The sequence below is a fragment of the Megachile rotundata genome, chromosome 9 (assembly GCF_050947335.1).
Source record: "Megachile rotundata isolate GNS110a chromosome 9, iyMegRotu1, whole genome shotgun sequence".
In the NCBI taxonomy this organism is placed as follows: Eukaryota; Metazoa; Arthropoda; class Insecta; order Hymenoptera; family Megachilidae; genus Megachile; species Megachile rotundata.
The window spans coordinates 16,062,171-16,084,829 of record NC_134991.1 but is presented as its reverse complement, the minus strand read 5'-3'; the positions used below and the strand labels follow the sequence as shown (position 1 = coordinate 16,084,829).

Here is a 22,659-nt window from a genome sequence, read left to right as displayed (position 1 = left end):
AATCTTGATCGCGATCTAATTTAACAGAGGGGAAAGACGAGGTGTAAGGGGCGGAGAAAAGGTAGAGTATCGGTATGGTTCTTAAACAAACACCGAGGTTCGGTACGTCGGATCCTTTGGAGTTCGACCGTGTGCCGTGTACGTGTACCGGTTCGAAGACGAGCCGATGCTGACTACGCGAATTTGCTTGGCGTCAGTCCGACTCCTAGCAATTTCACGGCAGGTTAACCGCCACCACGATGGGACAGTGTTTTATTCCTTCGATAGAAGCCAGATTGCGCTCGATGCGTGTCTCATTGTCGATCGAATCCCACTTTTTAATAAAGGTAAGTTCTGATGTCTTTTGGAATCTCTCCGATGATACTTTTTGCGGTCAACGAAGTCGAAGAAAACGTTCGAAGGATAAAAGACCGTTTATCGAGATCCTCTTCGAGTTGACAGTTCGATTCACGTCGGATAATTTGACGAATTGTTGAATCGAGACCACCGTAGTTAATAGATCGAAATGGTACCAATGTCTGGATTTCTATCTTTTCCTCAGGGTGGTCTCGTTCCTTGCAGTCGAACATCCGTTGCTATACAGAATATTTGTCGCGTTTTACTCTTTTAAGTATCCGCTTTTAATTCTTTTTTTTTTCGTCAAATTGATCGCGACGGAATTATATCAGCGGAAGAAGATGATCCCTCGTATCGGTGTAAGAGGGCGCTAAACTTCGTACGCACGGTCGTTTCGTGTCGCGACGAAGCTGAACGTTATCTACACCGTACCGACATTATACCTATTGGCGGACGATAACGCTAATTATATTTTATGACGCGATAATCATGCAAAGGCATTCTGTGCGTTCGAAATACACCGCTCGAGCATGCTTTCGGTAACAGAAAATATTCCCTGTTCGCTTACGCTCGTTTCCGCACGATAACCCGATAAATACTTTACTTAATATCTATTTTACCGTTTCCTAGAAGAAAGATCTCCGTATCGTTACGCTACGAGACTGTAAACGTACGTGGATGAACAATTCTGATCGTATTCTTAAATTTATTGCGAATAACCAACCTTCGTTTATACGATTTATCTCCGATCTTCGATCAACATAGAACCGTTTACGATCGTTTTTATCGATAACGGTAAACCCGTATATAGGCCGGGGATAAAGGATCACAGGCTACGAAAACATAAACCGAAACGAAAGAAAAGGTGAATCACGATTACGGATTGATTTTGTTCCTCGAACCGCGTCTAATTCCCCAATTTGAATTTGCACGCGCATGCGCTCGAAATCAGTGAGATTCCCCTGCAATCAAACGGAAATAGGGGGCCGATCGACGGATCGCGTTCCGCCCAACATCTCGCTCGGTCCCTTGTTCGTTCGCTCCTAACCAAGGGACGATCATTTACGAAGACGCATATAAGACTGGCGTACAACTCTGTAGACAAAAATAATCAAGTGTGATTGCTCGTAATGACGGGGCTAAGCTGTCCAGCTTAACAAATGATAGTCCTACGAGCACGGGGAACGAGAAAAGTAGGAATAAAAGGTCTGCTGCTACATCCGACCCGGGGCCAGATCGGTAATCGATCCGATCCGCATGGAAAACGCCGCGGCCGTTTCTTATTAATAGGCAGACTCCTTCTCTCTTCCTTTATTCGCTCGTCGAAAATTTACTCGTTCGTTGGCGATATAAAGAGACTTAGCATACCTCGATAATCAACTTAGCTCAAATACGTCGTCTTTGTTCCCGTCGAATAATCGCCTATTGTTAAGTACACTCTTATGCTTCGAAATTTAACCTTCGTTAACGTTTTCGTGATTATCCTATTCGGACAAATTACTTTCTTCTCGCTGGTAATTACTCTCCGGATGAGCAGCGTTCGGATAATCGTCGTTTCCGTTAGAAAGGTGTTCGGGTAATCGGTTGTGCTCGGTACTTTTTGTTTCGAGAGGAATTATGGAATACGTTGATCGAAAATGTTCTAAACGCGTGGAAAGAGGCGAGTTCTTCTGACAGACGAATCGTTCGTTGGTGGCGTTAAAAAACAAAGAGAGTAAAAGACGAAGGATGAAATAGCGAGCGAAAGAAAGAGATAGGAAGATAAAACTGGAGGAGTAACAGGCGGCTACCGTCCTCGGCAGCCTTAATGAAGGAGAACAGAGGGCGTGCTCGGGTGCACCGGCCAGTAAGCAATGTATCCAAACCTGTAATTATGTAGCTTGCTATACATCTCATCCATAACGGTTATTAACAGGAACCTGACGTCTCTTGCTGCTTCCTCTGCCCCCTTCCTTCTTTCCTCCTTCTCTTTTTCGCGTTCGAGCCCGATACTCGAACATTTTTATTCGTTCTACTTCGTTAACTACGCGACGCATTGCCATCGGTACACCTTTTAAATTATTATTTATTTTCGGCTTGTTCGTCCGCGACTTTGAATATTTCCTCCTTTCGTAACGGTATAATATAATACAATACGTTGTTGATAACCGCGATTTCGTGTATCGCGCGAACGATACGAAAAGCGATAAAATCAGGTATAAACGTTTACGACGATTTATGCGATCGGCGAAATCGTCCGAACGCGTAAAATACGAAGAAGCCGTGAAAACGGTAACGATATCCTTGTCGCGCCTCTCCGATTCGAAGAATAACGATGTTGCGTTATCGAGCAGCCGATGGTCAGAAAGGGCACGTCGTAACCTTCTTCTTCGGTAATGATCGTTTATAGCCAATCAAGCTAGCGTGTAAGTTCAGTTACGAGCACATCGCGTCAACCCGTGACAAGAAGCCTAGAAGATTGCGAGAGTGGAACGTTGTATCTGTCCGTAAAATACGATCCACCGAGTCTTCGAGTAATTAATTCGCGCTCTTCTCTTCCGCCAGAAGAAACTTTGCTTTCCGACATAATCGATTTATCCGGGCCAGGGAATATTATATTATGTTAGCTGATCTATCGCGTAGGCTCGAGTTTTTGCCGACGTTATTATACGTTGGGAAGGATTGACCGTAGCGTAATCGAGTATCGTGATGATTTTTTTCGATAATACCATGAGAAAATGACGGCACCGAGAAAGGAATAAGACGAAATTACGGTATATTTTAATGTCCAATTTTCGCTAATTTTTCGCGTTTCTCAGCGACCACACACCTATCCGTACGTTCACGGAAAGACGACGAGGTTGGATCGTTAGTAGATGACAGGTCGGCGGTTCTTTGTCTACCTTCGAAGACTACGGCTGCTCCGGCCTTCTTTTTATACGGTGAAATTAGTTGGCCGCGGTTTCCGGTCTCTGATTCCTGTTCCCTGTGTTTTCCTGTTCTTCGTCGTTCGTCCTCGTCGTTAACCGTGGGGCCAAAGGACGATTTGCGACTTCCACGGAGGTTAGCGAGACTTTCGTGAATCAACCTGTCGACACGAAGCATTTACCCGCCCACGTTTTACGAAACTAAAAAAGAAACCGACGTTCGCTACCAACAGTTGAAATCTTTATATCGCAAACGACGGATAAAGAGAAAACCTTTGTATTTTATACCTCGATGCGCGATAGCGAAGGTTCGAACGAGAGCGGAATCACGCTGAAGGGTCGATAGAGCGAGAGCGTGGTGGCTCGTTATTATAGAACAAAGTATGGTGGGACGACAGAGGTCAGCGGGAAAGGGGATAAATGTTTTTTTCTTGGAGCTTTATTGCTGGCCGTAGTCACAGTCGGCGCAAAAAACAGGCAGTTACCTAATGAGCGGCAATTGAGTGGCGACCAATTACAGAAGGGGCCGGTCCAGCGCATAAAATGCAACCGTCCAATGAGCACTGTTCAGCATCTCTGCCCTTTCCTTCTCCTTTCGTTCCGTCTGCTCGCTTTGCCTGCCTTTTCTTTTGCTCCTTCGTTTTCTCTTCTGCTCGCAACCGTCCGTTGCTCTTCCTTTGCCCAGCGAACTAACGATAACGCTTCCACGCGAAGCGAGAACGTTATTCGACAAAATCTCTCGCTCGAATCTTTCGCTCCCGTCGAGTAAGTCACCGCTTGCTCTAATAAAAAATTGCTAGCCGTCGTACACCAAGAAAGAAGTTTGCAGGATCGCGTACGAGTTAGAGACGAGCGTGATTCGTTTGGTTAAACGTCGAAGTGTAGAGAAAGCGATACCGGAAATTGGCGTACGTCACGGAATCGAAGGCTCGCGTTGTAACATAGTCGAGCGAATCGACGAGGTGGTGGCACGACGGCTACGGAAATAACAAGCGCACGCCTCTCCCGGTTTCGTGAATTTTACCTCTGCGCTCGATCACCGCTAACGATAAAGTCAACGTTGATTTACCCCGCCTCGACGTTAATCGAATCGTTTTTCGACACGAAAAAAGGCTATCAAGCGGTGCGTAGCGTCATTCGATTACGATTACGATATTCGTCACCGAGTCATCGATCGAGGACAGATCGATGTTCTGAACGTCGGCGCCGCCGTTCGAGGACCAATTTCGTTGATATTCATTAAAAAGCTTCGCCGAGGCGTCGAGGCGATAAATCTCGTCCGCGATTTAATCGATCCGCTCGAGAAAGGTGTTGATGGAAAAAGTAAAAGAGAAGGTTGCTTTGGATAATGGCGTAAATTTTTTGACAAATTATCAAGTCGATGAATGTTTCGTCAAGGATTGGTATCGTTTAAACGATCAAAGAAACCGATCGTTGTTAAGAAAAGGCGGTGGGCTCTTTCACGGGAGCGAGAAACGACGTTGACGTTGATTCGACGCGCCAACAAAAGCTTGTGCCGTTGATACAGAATGCGTTAAGAAGAAAGCGTGACGAGGTCTATTTACTTCTCTTTGTTCTTTGCTCTCCGTTTTTGAAATGCCTCGATTTTGCCGATCAGTGTATCGTTATATAATCCGTTTCCGATCGAGAAAATTAGAATTTCTCGAAAGAGCGGATTTTCTTGAAAAGTTAACGCGTCCCTGACGATCAACCGACTCGCAACGCTTCACGCTTCCTCGTTGGTTCGTCGTCGCTCGCGACTTGTACTTTCCGCCGTTTTTCTTTGCCGCGAGTTCGTCAAACGCGTACCCTCGCGAAATCGCAGAAAATTGTAAACGAGCATATTCGCGATTAAATTCCGAGCAGAAGCGAGTCGCGTAACAAACTGTTTAACGATGACTTCTTTAGGAAATCGTCGATCGAAACGAGGCATTCGATTCGCGTTGATGCGCGGGTTAACGGATTATTAATGACGCGGTATATTCGTCGATACATTGGAGAAAACATATGGCTCGCGTTCACGGCCCTGACGACCATTAGAGGAAAGGTAATAATATTTAATTGCATTTTACGACATCCCTGTTTTGCTGTTAATTGTAATTGCCATCAAAGATGGCCGCGCGGTTAGCATACAGTGTTGCCACGATAAGCCGATCTTCGCTGCACTGTCACGCGAAATGGCGATGCCTTATCCGTCTTTTACTTCTCCCTTTTTTACCTCCGTTCGTATTTTTCTGCGAGCAACAACGTTAAACACGGACCCCCGTAAACGTCAACCGACATGATTTTACACCGTACACGTGAAATCTCCTCTTTGTACCGCGACGTTGCGCTAATCAAGTCACCCCGCTATAAATTAACTACGCGTCCACGCGATTTTACAGCGCGTGCAAATCTTAACCGCGACTTTTTCAACGTTCCGTGGTGTTGCGTCTAAACGCGCGCAATATCGTAAACTCGCAGAAAATTTCATATTTCGATACGTACTCGAATAAGAGCCGAATATTTTATTTGAAATTGTATCTCGTTCTCTCGTACACAGCAAACGAACGTCGGGTGGGTTGTTTTCTATACAGAACTTAAAAATTTGTCAAGCTTCAGAGTACACATCGGTGGATAATTTTTTGAAAGAACCGCGCAGGGATTTTGTAGATTGTCGGCCCGCTTGAATAATCCGACGCGTCGCATATTATTCCCGTGAAACGAGGAACGTCTACGCCAATGGTTGCTCGCGTGCGTTCGTCCTCTCTGCTCGAAGCACGCCAATGTGATATATGCTAATTGCAATTACACCGCGTGTACGCTATCGCCGACTGCTCTGTGCTCGGTGCTCGGTGCACCGCGTGACGGCCCACGGAGTTCCGCCAACTTTACGCTAACTTACTAAACTCAAATTTAACTGGATCTCGTTTACCTCCACTTGTTCGACCGCCCTCTGCACCCTCTTTATCGTTCGAACCGACCGACCAACCACGAATTGAATTATACCGTCTTTCCGAGACACGTTATCTTCGCGTGGTCGCCACGATTCTTCCGTGATTTCGCTTCGCTTCGAAGACTCGGCTTAAAGGAATCGCGGACGCTTCTCGAACGATTGAAATCGATTTATCACGCGAGAATTCGATTTAGCCGGAACGCGAAAAACGAACGGGATCTCCCGTTTCGAATTTTACGAATCGCGGTTTATCTTCGATCGCGAACGGACCGACGATTAATTACGATGAAGACGTTAAGTCGTTTTCGAGGAATACGCGTTGACACGAGCTTGTATAATATTATTCGTAATTGCTGTTACCGGCACGATTAAATTTATTCGCTCGGCCGCCAGTCGTTACCGGGTCCCGTTATCGTGCGCAACCATCGACATTTTTACGCGAGACTTTCGTGACACGCTCGCATTAGAAAAACACACAATGGGATCGTACCAAGCGGCATTATATTCGCGTTAAATGAAATGAAATAAAGCACGCTACCCGATTAGCCCAGATACGGAAGCTGCTTTGATTTGCCTTTACCGATAGCGTTTAGCGAATCGACTTCCGTGAAATGCTCGATTTTGCGTTCAACAAATATACCGCGCCTCGTTTGCTCGAATACTTTTACGACCGATACGTCTTTTAAACGGTGACAATTTTATTATTATTTTACGTTGGTTCGTTTAACGCGCCATCTGGTTTGTACGAGCGCCGCGTCGACCAATTAGAATCGTTTTTTTATCGAGAAATCGATGTGCCGTTGAACCAAGGGGTGGATGTCGAGCAATCGTATCGATCTGTTCCACGCAATTAGCTAGGATGTTCACGGGGTATCGAACGCGATAGATCGGATTACGGTAACGAGCGAAGTCCAAGATCGTTGGTCGATAATGCCTACTAGTTATTAGAAACGCGCTGTAGTATATAACAGTAGTATAGGAATTACCGTTATTTGCGAGACCAAGTACTTTTGTTCCAACAAACGATAATCGATTTGGACACCGCGACGAGGTAAAGGCGACGCGCGAATATAAACAATATAACAAAATATCGAATAACGCGATATATTGTTTGACGTTATGAAATTTTAATGAACGTTGTAAAATTGTTGAATAGCAGTTTTTCCGTGATTCATCGTACGTATCTGGCCGTGTTACGTTATTAACAAAATTTACGTTTACGAGTAGAAATAATATTCTGCTCAATATTCATACGGTTACAAATCACACAGTTACGCCGGGGAGTGTCACCGCGGAACGCGTTTATTCGATTTTAACGATGTATTAACTACTACATAGCGAATTGAAATTGTAAAACTTTTTAAATAACGCGGCTGAATTGATAAACAAGCGCGTTTAATAAATTCGCTAAAATTTGACACGGCTTATCGAGGCGTGTGCGTTGCTTTTCATTCCGTAGATACAGAGTTAATCGACTCGTCGAGTTTTCAGCCGTATACGATCGATCCATTTTTCATCGATTTTAGGCACCACTGTCGCTCGTTTTATATCCCTACGTACCTCGCTGCCTCGTGTCTCGAGCAGTTTAATTAACTCGTTCTCTCCGAGAAAATAGATACGAAAGCGTTCGACTTATATTGCCCGGTGAAGCGATCCCGTGTAATAAACTTAACTGAAAAAAAGGAGCGGTTACGCCGGATCGTAAATACATTAGTATTTACGCGACGATTCGGGAAATATGGCCGAGTCCTTGCTAAAAAGAGATAAATAAAAAAATATTGAAAAAGGCTAGCGAATAGAAAGTCGTCCAATAGGTATCTGATTATATATGTACTCGTAAAACTTGTAATATTTTTCCTAATTGCTCGTCGTTCCTCCCTCGGATTCATAATTATTAGCCGGCTTGGGGCAATTACGCGACACTTTGATTTTCCAGGCCATTCATCGACTTACTCGCGTATTTACAGGAAGGACGTTTCACTCAAAGTTCCATTCGACGACGAACGCTTGATTCGAGGAAAGAAGGGAAGTAACGCAAGAAATTTTCTTACGAATCAATCAGATCAATAAAGTAGAACTTCCTTCGTCGCCGCTTCCTCGAGGGAAGGCAAGAACGATCGCTATAAAGTTACTCTCTCGATCTGTTCGTTCTTTTCGTCGCGAAAGAATGGGTCTTCTATCGTGCGTCATCCTGTACATACGCGTACACGTCGAGCTCCACCCATTCACCAAGCTACCACATTTTATCTACGTCTTTCGTTAATCGAAACGCCGGGTACTTTACGACCTTTTACTTTATCTGTAGCTTCGGGGAAACACGTGTAACCGTGGCTGCAGTTCGCTTTTACGATACCACGCCACTGTTCACCTCCTATAGCGTATCGTCCTCTTAATCATCACGAAAATACTGCTCTATTCCCTCATTATTATTATTGTTACAATAATGTACGAGGAATGTTTGACGAGTGGATCAGCTCTTTGCGGGACAGGATCTTTATCGTAACTCGTTTACGTTCGAGATGAATTTTTGCATAGAAATGGTTCCTCTTCGTACCGACTTGTTACTCGCTCCTCTCGCGTAATATAATGCAAATCTTTTTAGTTCGATAGGTGTATCGAGCTTGTACGATTGTGTGGGAGTGTATTGTATTTTATGTTTGATTAGTTGTAAAATGTTTGTATAGTTTGTCAATCGTTGTGAAGTTGTATGTATGACTGTGAATGACGATTTATGAAAGGAACAGTGTGAAATGTTAAGCGGAAGTGGTTGCGTTTTGAAAAAGTGTTGTAAGTTCAGTTTAGAAACGGAAATTGAACGGTCTTGACGTGCAAAAACGCCGCGAGTTACGAATTATAAGTTTTACGATTTACGTTTAAAAGTTCAATACGCGTTCTTATTGTGAGTTTTTTATCGTGTGCTCTTAAATAAATAAAAGGATAGTTCTAAAAATTCTATTCCTACAATTGTAACCGTAAATTATACTCTATTTCGCTCTTCTTAGTTAGAATTCAGTTTCTTAAGAAATCATGTAGATATTACACTTTGTCCGAAACGGTGATTTTCTTTTTCGTCCGCTTTTCGTGTCCTTTCCCACTGGTTTTTAATCGGTTCCTGTTTTTCGTAGCTCGACCAGAAGCAAAGGATCTGACCCGAATACGAGAAAATTCGCGTGGCGGGTACAGACCGGTAGCAGTCGCGATAATTATCGTGGCGATCGCGGAGAAAAAGTAGTAAGCTCCGGCGTCTCCGGGTCGGATGGAACGGTATGCGAGCTCGTAACGCGGGAATTCTGAAATATTTATTCGATGCTCGACCGATCGGTCGCGTAATTGCCCGTAATTGATCGTCCGGTCGACTTCTCGTTGTTTCTTGACCGTATCGTTCGTTAAGCCCGAAATGAACCATCGCGTCACGTAGTCGAAACCGGCAAAAAGCCACGCGTTTCGCGTTGGTCGCGAATAAAGTTCTCATTTTTACCGAACGGCGTGGCCAAATCGATTTATCGACGCCAAAGTCGTACATTTACTTCTGCTCGATCGACCTCCGATTAATTATCGGAACGTTCTAAAAGCGACCAGTCGTTGATTCGGATACGGAAAGATGTCGCGAACTGACACCAAGCTTTTCGATCTTAGCATGAAAATCCGTGATACGAACAAACGCTCGTTAAGACGATGCTTCTGATTGGTCGCGAAACTCGTAAAACGCGTTGTAAAAATTGTCCAGGTTTTCTTTCGCGAAACGTATGAAATACGCGCAAATAACTGGCGAAGCGTTCTTAAGCTTGGACGATAATTAAGCGTTTTATTGGAGGACACGAAGTTACTCGAGTATTCGGGTAATAACGGAGACTAATCAACGCGATGCATCTCTTTGACTGTTTCCAGTTATTGATAATTAGTTTGCGTTTCACTCGCGTTCTACGTAAAATGCCTCGTAATCGTATCCATCCTGATACAGGTAACGCCTATTATCTTTTTAAGCCTTATCGTATTCTTGCGTTAAGAAACTTTTACTTTTTACGGGAAATTGCTTCCTTTCATGCCTGTTGCTACATTTACGCGTTCTTCTTCCGTTCCTTACGCCCGACATTCTTTACGCGTCGATCATTACCCTGTATCGATTCAACGAGCACTTTGCAAATCAGGACTCGTTTCGTTAGCGGAGCTCCCAAACTTCTGGGGTGTTCCGGGCCAAACCATAGGCGATCGAACCGAAACAACGGCAAAAGTTGTTTCACGATTTCTTCGCGGTCCATCGATGCAAAATTAATCATGCGAGCCAAGTTCCGAGAATCCATTAAGCAGCGTGCCAGGGACACGAGCGTATTAACCGGCTTCCACGATATCGTCATTAGGAATCTTAATATACGGGCCAAACAACCGCGGTGATCCATGATTCTCGTCAGCCGCGATTGTCCGCTAAAATGAGTATAAATCAAAGCTTTGGTCCAGCAGCCAAAGTGCCGTAATGGACCCGCGACGGTTTCGCGCGGGTAAACGACCCCGTCGTTTGTTTTCGAACGAGTTTATTTCTTACTTTCGCAGATATCGTCGGCTTAATTTCCATCGACAAATTATCATAATTACTTCATTCCGAATTTCGCCTCGCCGTATAATTTGATTCGGAATTAAACGGTACGGTTCACCGAGCCTTCGCGACTCGATTCGATAGAGAGGACGTAGTCGCGAAGAGAATCCGAAGCTCGTTTTATCGGGGTGATCGTCGGTGAGTCGTCTAGACAGAAAAATTCTTGAAGGAAATGCTCGATTTACGAGCAGCGCCAACTTTTAGTGGACCATCGCGTAAGTGGGCCTTCGAAAGGTCTAATCGTAAGTGCCTCTTCATTGCGGGTGCGTGCACCCGTCCAACAGATAGCGGAATACCTCGGTAGAAAAAAAGAGAAAAGGAGAAGAAAGGGTGGCTCGCTCTTAGCCGATCAGGATCGCGCTAGCTAATGGCTTTGCCAGACCACGTAACTTTTCGACGTTTCAATAGTACTCTACTCGCGATCGCGATCTCCTCTGTCGAACGATCCACGATCTAAACGGAACCTTTAGGAATCTTCTTTCTCGAAAATTTTTCTGCCCGTTCCAGGGGATTAGAATACTTTTCGTATCGCGGTAAACGAGAACATTTCGGACGAATCTCTAAGGGACGACACGTAATAGGTACATCTTCGCGTGAAAGCGATACGTCGGCGAACGGATCGGCGTTATCGAGACTCGAATAGCGGGACAGCTTCGTGGTGGGCCAGCTATCTTAACCGAATTTACGGAAAACACTTTGCTCGCTGGCCACCGTCGCCAGGAATGCTTGTCCTGTGCCACCGATGAACGATCGGCATTCCAAGCATCTTCTTCGACCCTTAGCCCCCTACGCGTCCGAATCGACGATCGTGTTAAACTCGTGTTTCTTAATGGATTCTTGGAATCCCTGGTTAGCTCCTCGAATCGCTCGAAACGAAAACGCTCGTCGCTTCGAATCCGCTCGAGCGACTCTCCCGATTCCGATCGACGACGATCGGAAGCCACCGGGGAAAAGTCCTTATCGACGCAGCGCCTATCGACGTAATAATTTTGTTCTCGAGAGGTCGTTCGTCCGCGACCGAACCCTTTTCTGGTCCATTGTTCGTCGTCTCTGCTCGCGAAGAAACGGACGGTCGTGGAAGGACGCGGCGATGAATGCTTCGTTCGTGGCGCGGAACTAATGACAAGCGCGACGGTGACGAGCAACGGCAAAGAACTGTTAGCCGAGAACGCAGATTGGCAGAGCGACCAAGAGAACGGAGATCGGATAAAACGAGTGGCAACGTCTTGCTACGCTGCCTTCCGACCGGACAACAACACCTGCGCCGTCTCTCTATTCTACGCGATTAACCATTTCGCTACCTGTGCCGTATACAGGTTGCCTCAAAAGAAATGTACCTCGCGATCTCTTCGTAGTTTTCGTATCAGGGGTGATCCAAGATTTCGTTTAGCGAAAAAGTTGAGAAAGTTCGAAATGGTAATAGAAACGCGTCAACGGTTTCATGCGCGATCAGATACCGGACGAATTAACCTAGCACTCGGACAACGCATGTCGATAACATTGTCCGTGCGCTATCGCGATCGCGTTAACGACCACTTTGACTTCTCGAGACCATAAATTAGCCCATTTCTTTGGATCAATTTGTCTACGCGGTAAAGCGAGTCTAATGGGTTGACGGGTCGAAAAAGTTGTTGCCCAGACACCGAATACACTTCGTTGCGTGTTCCTTTTGTCCTGAAGCTTTTTCCCTTCGGTCGGAGCGAAAGAAAATTTCGTCGCAAAAGCTGTCGAAAAAAATGCAAATACGTTCGACCGGATGAGACGAGATTGAATCGAAGGAAAGAAACGATCGGAGGAGCCACGAGCGCATCCGATATTTCAAAGGCAGAACAGATAAAAGAAGCGTAATCTGTTCGGTCTGTCGAAGCGTGTCGATGAACGGCAAAAAGATCCTCCCAGAAAATCGATCGGCACACGCTTTCCGCGGGCTTCTTTAACGCGATGACTATGTCGGTAAAAATAGCCTCCCCGAGTATGGTAGGATTGATTCTCTAATCTAACGCTTTAATTTGCTATTTCGAATTACCAAGTTAAACAGAAAACTTGCCTAAGTAAGTGTCAAGGATATTAGCGGGTAATTTTTTATCCGAACATTTCAATTTACCATTCCGAAATGGTACGCGAACTTTTCTTCCTTCGATTCTTCGACCGCTCGTGCAAATCTACGGTAGACACCGCTTCTCGCGAGAAAAAATTCATTTTTGTAAGCATTACGGAAACCGGTAGCCCTAATTCGTAACGCGTGACACGTAATATCGTGAAAAGTAATGTCATATTTCGAAAACGACACTTTTCGTGGTATCTTCGCGGAGGATCGCGTCGTAGTCGTTGTCGTCGTCGGGTATTTTTAGATCGTCCGTAATTACGGGTGTAATTTCACCGGTCATTAAGGCACGCACCTGCCGATAATCTAAACAATCTCGTCCCGCAACGAGATCCGATAAGAATATTGCTGTAACTCGTACCGTGTGCTTTCATTGTAGCAAATTTGTGTGCGCGATGTCGGCTCGCAACAAGGTATCAAAAGCAAGCTACTTAATTTCTTGTCGTATTTCATTAAGGCAGATATCGTAATTTATTGTTTCCTCGCACGACAGTCACTTACGCAAATACGTTAAAAGGAGTAATACCGCAAAATTTTACGAAGCTAGAAAGACAACGTTTTCTATCGCGAACGCGTGTCTCCGCGTATCCTGGGATTTTATTCTTATTCCGTTTGTTCCTTTTTCCCCGTCGGTGTCGACGCGTTCCGCGATCCGAAGAACGAGCTAACGAGGTGAACACTCCGCGTTTGATATTTACTCGAGACCCGCCTTGGGTCTCGTTTTATTGAGTCATATATCAAAACTCGGAGGTTGAAAAAACGAGGAGAGGGAAAGCGCCGGCGTTTCTGAGCCCCGATTGACGAGATTCCTTCGTCTCCCGATGAATTCGCTTTTCGATCGAGTTTAACCCTCGTTACGGGAGAACTCCTCGCGCGAAGCTCGTCGATTAGCATTCGAAACGTTAACCGAAGCGTCGAGGGATTAACAAGCTTCGAGGGTTCGCTTATTTTTTAAAGGAACGATTCGAGCGCACTCGGTAGAAAGATAGGAGAAGCGAACGAATGTTACCGGGCAAAGATCGAGGCGAATTCGTGCGATTCGCGAGACGATTCGCCAAGTTTAATTGGCGTTAGCCCGAGGACACGTATCCCTCGAATACGAGCGATAGATTGAAACGTTTGAAAGGCAAGCTGGAAGAAGAAACGAGTACGGTCCCTGTACACTTTCGTGTGTGCGCTCGTATGTGTGGGTTTCCTGTAGCCGTGGCCCACATTCCAATAAATAACGAAACAAAGGAGCTGGATATCTAACCCTGGGCCCATCTGGTTTCGACCTGCCGCCATATTTACATCCGATAACGAGCCGCCGGCAGATATTTACATTTTTAATAGCATAAACCCACAGAGCTGACGGGGCCGTTTCGAATAATATTTTCCCTTCGCTCTCTCCCGACCGTCGCCATCGTGAACGACCCCACCGTGGACGCCATTTATTAGCCCTAATTGATCGAAAGGGGTTGTATACGCGGTACCACCTTTCCTCTCGTCTCTTCCTTTTATCTTCTCCCGCACGCACGGGCCCCCGAGAGGAATCGTTTCGTAGGAGAAAACGAGAAGAGGATAATCGAACGGATCGAAGGGTGAAATCGTACCCTCTCGTTCGCCGCACGACACATGACGCCGATACGTTCGGCCAACGATTAACCCTGTCGACTTAACGGGTGATCCCTTCGTAAATCGAGAATATCGCGTACAGGCTGTTTCGAAACGAACGACGAAATAAAGGATCGAGCAACGAGCCAGAATCGCGTGGCGGAATCGAGGACACGGCGCGACGTCGTCCTAGCTTCGTAGATAATAACGGCAACGCATCGGAAAGCAAAACGGTTACCGCGTATTCTTGCGTGACGCGTTATTAGCCGATTGCCTCATTAATCGCTCCGTCGGGTCGAGACAGCCCTCTTCCGAATCCTCTCGCTCCCCTCTCGAGCCGTGCACCGCTCTTTGACCATCCATTTCGATAGCCGGTAATTGCTAATCGCTAATTGCGCGCTCAAACACTCCATCCAATTAACCCTCCAAGCCAACTCCGACTCGCCGCCCTTCTTTCACCGCTTTACGCTCGCAACCGATCTCTCTATCCCTCCGTTTCACCCTCGATTATACCCTCGATTTCACCCGAACTTCCCTGTCCTAAATAGTCTGCTTTCCCAGCGCGATATCTTCATTATACATATGTAGACCTTTCCGACAGAAAGTAATCGACTATCGACGACAATCCCTTCCGTAACGCGAAAATAACGCAAAAATTCGAGACGCATATCACAGTTACTCGATCCGCGCGGCGCGTAACGTCCCAAGCAGGCGTTAAAGTCTCCGCAGCTTCGAAATTAGTTAACTTACGGGAGAAACTTTCCTCCTTCAAACGAAACGACGTCATTAATTCCGAGCACAGGCGGATGCTGTGCTCACGAAGGGATTAATTGAACGAGTTGGTCCGTGAACGCGAACCTGAACGCTACGTTCATCCATTCTCCGAACGTGGCCCATTAAAGCGCATTACTCGACTAATACTCGATTGTAAAATAGAACGAACAGAAAAACAGTACACGAAGGCGGGAGGAGCTTATCCATCTTACTCGATGGTAGAACGGAACGAGCAAAAAGACCAAGAATTTGCTCTCCGTAACGCAAGAAACGTGTACGTCGTAGAAAGAAAATTTCGTAACGTACAAAAACCGTGCAGTCTATTTATTTTTCGTCAGAGCAGGCAGCGTATTATTTTCCGTTTAAACGATTCGCGAATATGAAGATGGACGCGCACGAAAATCGGTCGAAAGTTGTAGAGAAGGGGCACGAATTTCTCGGAAAGCGATAGGGTAAAACTGGCCCCGGGTGAAATATGCTCGAGGACCACGAGCGGGATAAAGCTCTGCTAATTGGTGGCCGAGGACGAGCGCCTACGCTAGCATCGGTTCGCGAGTCGCGTAATTCCGGCTAATTTATTTGATTGCACCAGCATGCTCGACTCCGCTTCGCCGTAATAAGACTTGCCCTCGCCCCTTTTACGCTCTTTCTCCCCTCTTCGTTCTCCGTCTCTTCTTCTGCTCGGCCTCCTGCCAGCGGGAGTACGAAAAAAGAAATCGACGAATTCGTCTCCGCCTCCTTCGACTTTTCTTCGCGTTTCGTCGATCGCGATATTTCTAAGCGATATACTAATTGTAAGCGATAGCTCGTTCGTATCGAAACGGGAAAGACGGTGCGACGCGTTCCTGGAATCGTTATGGTTATGCCAGCAAAGGGTTGAAGGAGCATCGCGGCCACGAAGAGTCGACAAAGGCTCGACGACAACACGGAGTCGTCGTAACAGCCCTTAACGAGGCGCAACGAAGGTTAGGGAGCGCGAACGATCGTGTGTGGGTTAGCTACATTGTAAGGACTCTTAATAACAATGTCGTTTAGGAGGTTAGTTAGTTAGCGAGGCTCGCGGATGCATGTCGGCTAATAAAACACAATTAGCGAGGTTCTACCGGACCGGCCAATCACCGGGTTCCGCGCTCCTCTATCGTGTCCGCGCGCGTAAAACTCCGGCGCCGGTTATTTATGACTTTGACGGCGCGCGAGTTATTCGGGGAAGGGCAGTTCTTGCTTCGCGCAATCAACTAGCTCGTTGTTACCACCCGCCACCGGAAGCTTTCGATCTCCGCGTGATTCGCGACCTTTAGGAGCGTTTAAAACCAATCGGAGGGAGTTTTCGCGCTTTCGCGAATCGGGAGTCGAAATAGAGATCCACCCCGACGTTCGGTTATCGAGGGTGGCCGAATCTGCCGATAGAACCACCCCCCGTTCGATGACCCTTGCTCGTTCGAGCCAATCGAACGGCAACTATCCCCTTCGCATGATACGACCAATCTCATTGGACAGAATTTACCCTTCGATTCTGTCGTCGTTGTTGGCTTACCGATGTAAACATGGCGAGTCCAGTTCGCTTTGAAATATTTTCATATTTATACGCAGATAACGAATAGAGTATTTACAATTTACTCGGAGCGCCATAAACGCTTGAAACATTGGTATTTTTATTTTTGAAACACACTCGTAATTACATAAATATACATATACGCAGAAAATAAGGAACGAAGCGGCGATAAGGCAACGCGGTGTATTCCAGATAACGCGCTCGTAATTTCCGAACGACTAGTTAACACTTTATTAGTAAAATTGCATCTCTTTTGAGCTCGCCTCCGGTTTCTCCGGGCATCGAGGAATTATCGAAATCGAATCGAACAGTGTCGTACCGATCTCTCGGATATAACATGACGCGATCGCGAGAATCGATACGCGACCCTGTCCCGTCGACGAGCCCGCCTATGTAATTCCTTAATCGACGCGCTATCTTGTTAATTACCCGATAACGAGGTGATACGCTGCGTCCGTGGAATTCGGTTTATCGTCTCTGGCTAAATGGTGATTTGCTATTTATTTTCCGAGAGGAAAGTCTCGTAATGCGAGTTATCGTCAACGTTGCACGACTATTTTGCATATCGACCAACTATTACAGAAACTCGGCCGCGTTTTCGCTTTTGGATCGTCCCGACAGAAAAAAAAATGCAAAAAACACGGTGAAACTTGCGATATAGGGTTCGCTTCGTGTATTAGCAGGATTGCTCGACTCCCGCGAAAAAGTGATAAAAAAATGTTCCCACTATTTGTTTCTGCAGGAGCGTAATCTCGAGTCATCGTTTCGATGATCGAGGATCGATCGTCGGGGATCGCGAGGCCGCCGATCGCGCAAAGAAAGGCTGCTCGTTTCGCGTTACGTTTAATTGGCAGGGTCGGGAACGGGTATTAATTTAGCTTCGATACGTGTCGGCAATAACGACATTGATACACTTTTTGCCGGGTCCACGGAGGGGGGCCAGGGAACTAATTTCAACTTAATCGTCGTCTTATCGCAATTTACCGAGCATAAGTGAGCCTTAATTGACTCGATTGCTCTACAAGGACTGGTTGTTCCTTGCCGAAGCACTCGTGCACAAAAGGCACACGGTCGCAAAAAAGTTCGCTCGAACGGGCGTTTCTCGATCGTGGAATGTCGAACGGGGGCTCGATCCGTTCGTGGAAATCGCGATCGCACGGATCGATTTTCGATGATCTTTCGGCTCTGGATCGTCCCGAAAGAGAATCGTTCGGTGATCGGTTATTGTCGTCGACGACACTGGGACCGATCAAATGATACGCTTATCAACGATTTCGCTACCCTCATGAAAATTTGCTAAAATTTGCGATTCGCCTAACGCTTTCAACCCCTTCCCGTGCTTTGGCGAGTCTGACTCGTGACGCATTCACTTCTCAAATGTGACAAACCTTACTCAAATTTTGAATACTCTTTAACTTGAAATTTAGGTGCAGCTGTAAGTTGCATTATCAAGGATCCCTGAATATAAAATGCGCACATTTTAATTTTCTTTGTTCGGTTTAATATTATAGCCCTGATTAGTTAGTCTTGACTGACGCATCTGATAAATAAATGGCACGGGAAGGGGTTAATACATTATTTTACTACGAAGCGATAGTTTCCGACAGTTTAACGTTATCTACGCGCGAGCCTCGTAATCTGCTCTAATTAAAAATGTTCGAAACGCGACTACATGCACTTACTAGAAGTTTAACTAACTTCGAAAAGTTAATACGACGTTGTAAGTATAATAATTTTAACCAATAATTATTTGCGAGTTCGCAAGTACGGAGAATCGTTATCGCGTTGATCGATACGATTAATTATATCCGATCGTCGGGTGTTATCGATATCTGTCTTACTCGCGGTAAATTACGCGTAGTAATTAAACGCTGCCCGTGATTGATACATGTGTCACATGTTTCGATAGGCCTGGAATTACATATTTAGGAGCGTACGTTTGTATCGATTAATAGCAGAATATCGGTTTCGAAGCGAAATTTCGTGACGATAGAAATAAAAGAACTCACTGTGCGATCCGTCAACATCCTCGATACCGGTCGCCGGAAGTTCCGCCTCCTCGACGTCGACCAGACTCCTGATACTGAACACGCTCTTCGCGACCCTCGTTTTCTGAAGATCGCCCACTCCGTCCGTCGCTCTTCTCGGCGTCGTGCTAAGATCCATCGCGTGTCTTCGAGCCGAAAGCGGATCGAGAGAGGAGCAGAAGCCGGAGCAACAAAACGCGCGTTCTCACAGTACGCGCTCGAATCGCGCCATCTTCTTCATCCTCCTCGTCGCGCAGATCTTCTTCATCCTCCTGATCGAGCGATTTTTCATCGACGATTCGTGCCCTTAATTCGCGACGCGGAATATCGGCCGCTTTCGAGTTCGAAAACGCGTCGTCGAGTTCCTCTTAGGAAGCCAAAGTTCGAGTAGCATTTGCTGCACGATCGATACAGTTTCTCGATCGATACCACCGCTCCGATATCTCTCCTCTTAATCCCCTTATCTGTCCGTTTTCTCAATGAAGCTTGGAGCTACGATATTCTGATCGCGTCGCACCGGAAGCTCGATACTTATCCGGCAAATTTGGTCGAGAAGGCTTCGATAATAGCCTGAATCGATTAATCAACGAGCGTCCGACTGGCTCGTCGATGTCCTTTCGCGATTCTACCGGGGAATGCTGGCGCGTTATCGTTATCAGCGACGCGTATCATCGCAAACTGAACGGTAATCGATTTATGCTCGCTCGATCAAACAACACGGAGATCGGGAGATACTCGTGTGTATATCGCGTTACCTGGAAATATCAATGAACTTGTGATCGAGTTAATCCTTCGTTGATGTTTCTTATTGTGTTTACTCCTCGACTTTGCTCCGCCAGGAATTTACTCGCGTAACTTTGATTTCCCGTTATTGATCAGCCTTGCAACTCCTGAATTTAGCTGACAAGCTTGCTCTTCGCTCTCGAAAAGCTGTAAGACTCTTTCAACCGTTATTAATGCTTCTTTATCTTCGCACGTCCGATCGCTGCATCTTTCGTTCTTTTCGATTGATCCTTCGTCTCCTCGATCACTGCATCCCCGCGCGATTCGACATTTGCTCGAGTTTCTCAAAAAATATTCGTCGATTGTTTACCGAACGTCACGTTTCCTGTCATAGACGAACGATAATCGATCGTCCTTCGTCTCTACGGCAATCTCCGTTTCGACAATCGACGTTCACCGAACGATGCAACTTGTTAGGCACTCGTCGACGGTTCACCGAACGTCACATTTCCCCCTTCCGGGAATAATCACTGTTCGCAATTTCGTTGCGTCTCGAGGTCCATCGATCGTCGTTATCCGATCGATCGAGTTTCTAGTACGGTTAGCGAAACGTTGACAGTCGTCGACACTGAAAGGTCACCGAGCATGATTCAGAAATTGTAGAATCATTAGCGGGGTACGACACTGTTGACACGATCGCGATTAATCTGACGAGGAGAGACTGGAACAGGTGAGAAAGGCGGTACGCGACGACAAGTAGAGAGACGAGAAGCGGACAGCAGCGAGCACACGCGTATCGCGAACTCCTGTTCGGCAATGTTCGCGTTCGAGTTCCCTCCACCTGGTGCGGATCGTGTGGAAAGGTGGGTTACACCTGGTAGAGGGGAAGGTGAAACATCCAGAGACCGCCTTCCTCGAACAAAATGGAGTTTTCTCGAGCTCGCAACTCCGCCTATCGTGGTCCACCCACGTCCTTTCCACCGCGGTTATCCGAGCTCGATCCACGCGATCGCGGTTATTCGAACCAGAATCTTCCGACTTGGTTTTCTGGTTATGGAAATTTTCTTGTCACTCGAAAAACGACGCTTCTACGAGCGTAGGAATATTTCATTGCGGATAATCAAATAAACTGTTCTGCTCGATTTAATTTTCATCGGCCATTGCGTTAGCTGCTCGATGACCCCACTCGGAACGCATCGTTATCCTTTATATCGAGTTGTCCGGAAAGTTCGTGCCGATTTTCGGTAGGCAGCACGAAATTTTATTGAGAATAATTTTTCACTAAAAAGCCTGAGACGTCCTGGAAGGACTTCTCAAGTTGCATAAAAGATGGAGAAAGGTTATAGAACAGAATGGCACCTATATAATTTGATAAATTTGTACCAAATTTAAATGAGCTGCGTTTCAATTCCCCTCAAAATCGACACGAACTTTCCGGACAACCCAATACTATTTCCGCTTCGTCTTGGATTAGTCAATTACAATTTAGAAATTAGCGATCTCGCCGCGCGCATTTATGCCGTATCATGCATAATCTTATTAGTAGACTCTGTTTAGTTAATACACGCGCGGTCGTAAATTCTCTAAAGTTACTGTCGCTTTGATCAAATTTTCCATTCGCCATTTTTCTTTGCATACTTACGTTAATAATTTCTGTCTTTATTGCAGACGTGCAAGCAGCTACGGAGTGCATCAAGCGAAGACGGAGTGCAACGAGAAGATGCATCGACTCGAAGTTGTATGCGTGTGACAGCGTGAATGAAATGTTGTGCGTGTTACTTTTTCTAATGTATTGTATCATTTTTATTAATATTCATACGCGACTCGATGTAATGTATCGAACATGTAGTGCATATGTCACGATGCAATTATTTTTATAAGTTATAATAAGCAGAATTGTAAAACATTTAGGATAGTTAATATTTTATGTCGTTAATATGTTATTATTACAAGCAATACGTTAGTTGTAACACAGCGTTAATTGTACAGCGTATGTTGCGTTTCGTATAGTACTGTAATTAGATCAGTTAAGATGTTTTGTGTAGAAAAAAGATAAAAATAAAGAAAAGCAAAATGAAACACATTGCGTATTCATTTCAACACCCACTCAAATCCAAATTCCCCGACATAACATTACTCGTTTCTGGAATTCCATATCGTTACCCAAAATCTAGTATCAGGAGAACATGAAGTATGAGGAGGTATTCGTGCCACTTCCTGGAATTTTGATGACGTCACATTCCAAGAATTTTTGCAAATCGAAATCGAAAAGTCCGAAAATGAATTTTGGTATCAGGAGAACATGAGGTATGAGGAGGTATTCGTGCCACTTCCTGGAACTTTGATGACGTCACATTTCAAAAATTTTGCAAATCGAAATCGAAAAATCCGAAAATGAATTTAGGTATCAGGAGAACATGAGTTGTGAGGAGGTATTCGTGCCACTTCCTGGAATTTTGATGACGTCACTTTCCAAGAATTTTGCAAACCGAAATCGAAAAATCCGAAAATGAATTTTGGTATCAGGAGAACATAAGTTGTGAGGAGGTATTCGTGCCACTTCCTGGAATTCTGATGACGTCATTTTCCAAGAATTTTTCAAATCGAAATCGAAAAATCCGAAAATAAATTTTGGTATCAGGAGAACATAAGTTGGGAGGAGGTATTCGTGCCACTTCCTGGAATTTTGATGACGTCACTTTCCAAGAATTTTTCAAATCGAAATCGAAAAATCCAAAAATGAATTTAGGTATCAGGAGAACATGAGTTGTGAGGAGGTATTCGTGCCACTTCCTGGAATTTTGATGACGTCATTTTCCAAGAATTTTGCAAATCGAAATCGAAAAGTCCGAAAATGAATTTTGGTATCAGGAGAACATGAGTTGTGAGGAGGTATTCGTGCCACTTCCTGGAATTTTGATGACGTCACATTCCAAGAATTTTTCAAAAATTCAGTTTTCAAAATCGCAATGATCGAAATTGAATTTTGGTATCAGGAGAACATGAAGTATGAGGAGGTATTCGTGCCATTTCTTGGAATTTTAATGACGTCATATTCCAAGAATTTTTTTAATAACCGACACACTCAAAATTTGTACTTTGTGTCTAAAAAAATGTA

General features: G+C 45.4%; 2 protein-coding genes across 2 annotated transcripts in view; one reads left to right on the top strand and one right to left on the bottom strand.

Moving 5' to 3' along the window:
- The window catches only part of LOC100882275 (homeobox protein aristaless), a 59,311-nt gene extending 38,961 nt beyond the window's left edge, over positions 1-20,350 (bottom strand). Inside the window, exon 1 of the mRNA XM_012296430.2 lies at positions 18,801-20,350. Coding sequence (XP_012151820.1) covers positions 18,801-18,957 — 157 coding nt within the window. The 5' untranslated portion in view covers positions 18,958-20,350. The remainder of the gene's footprint in view (positions 1-18,800) is intronic.
- LOC143265129 (uncharacterized) overlaps positions 1-21,643 on the top strand; it is a 73,617-nt gene extending 51,974 nt beyond the window's left edge. Inside the window, exon 5 of the mRNA XM_076535326.1 lies at positions 21,210-21,643. The gene's annotated coding sequence lies outside the window, so the exon portion shown is untranslated. The remainder of the gene's footprint in view (positions 1-21,209) is intronic.
- Positions 21,644-22,659: the final 1,016 nt, after the last annotated feature.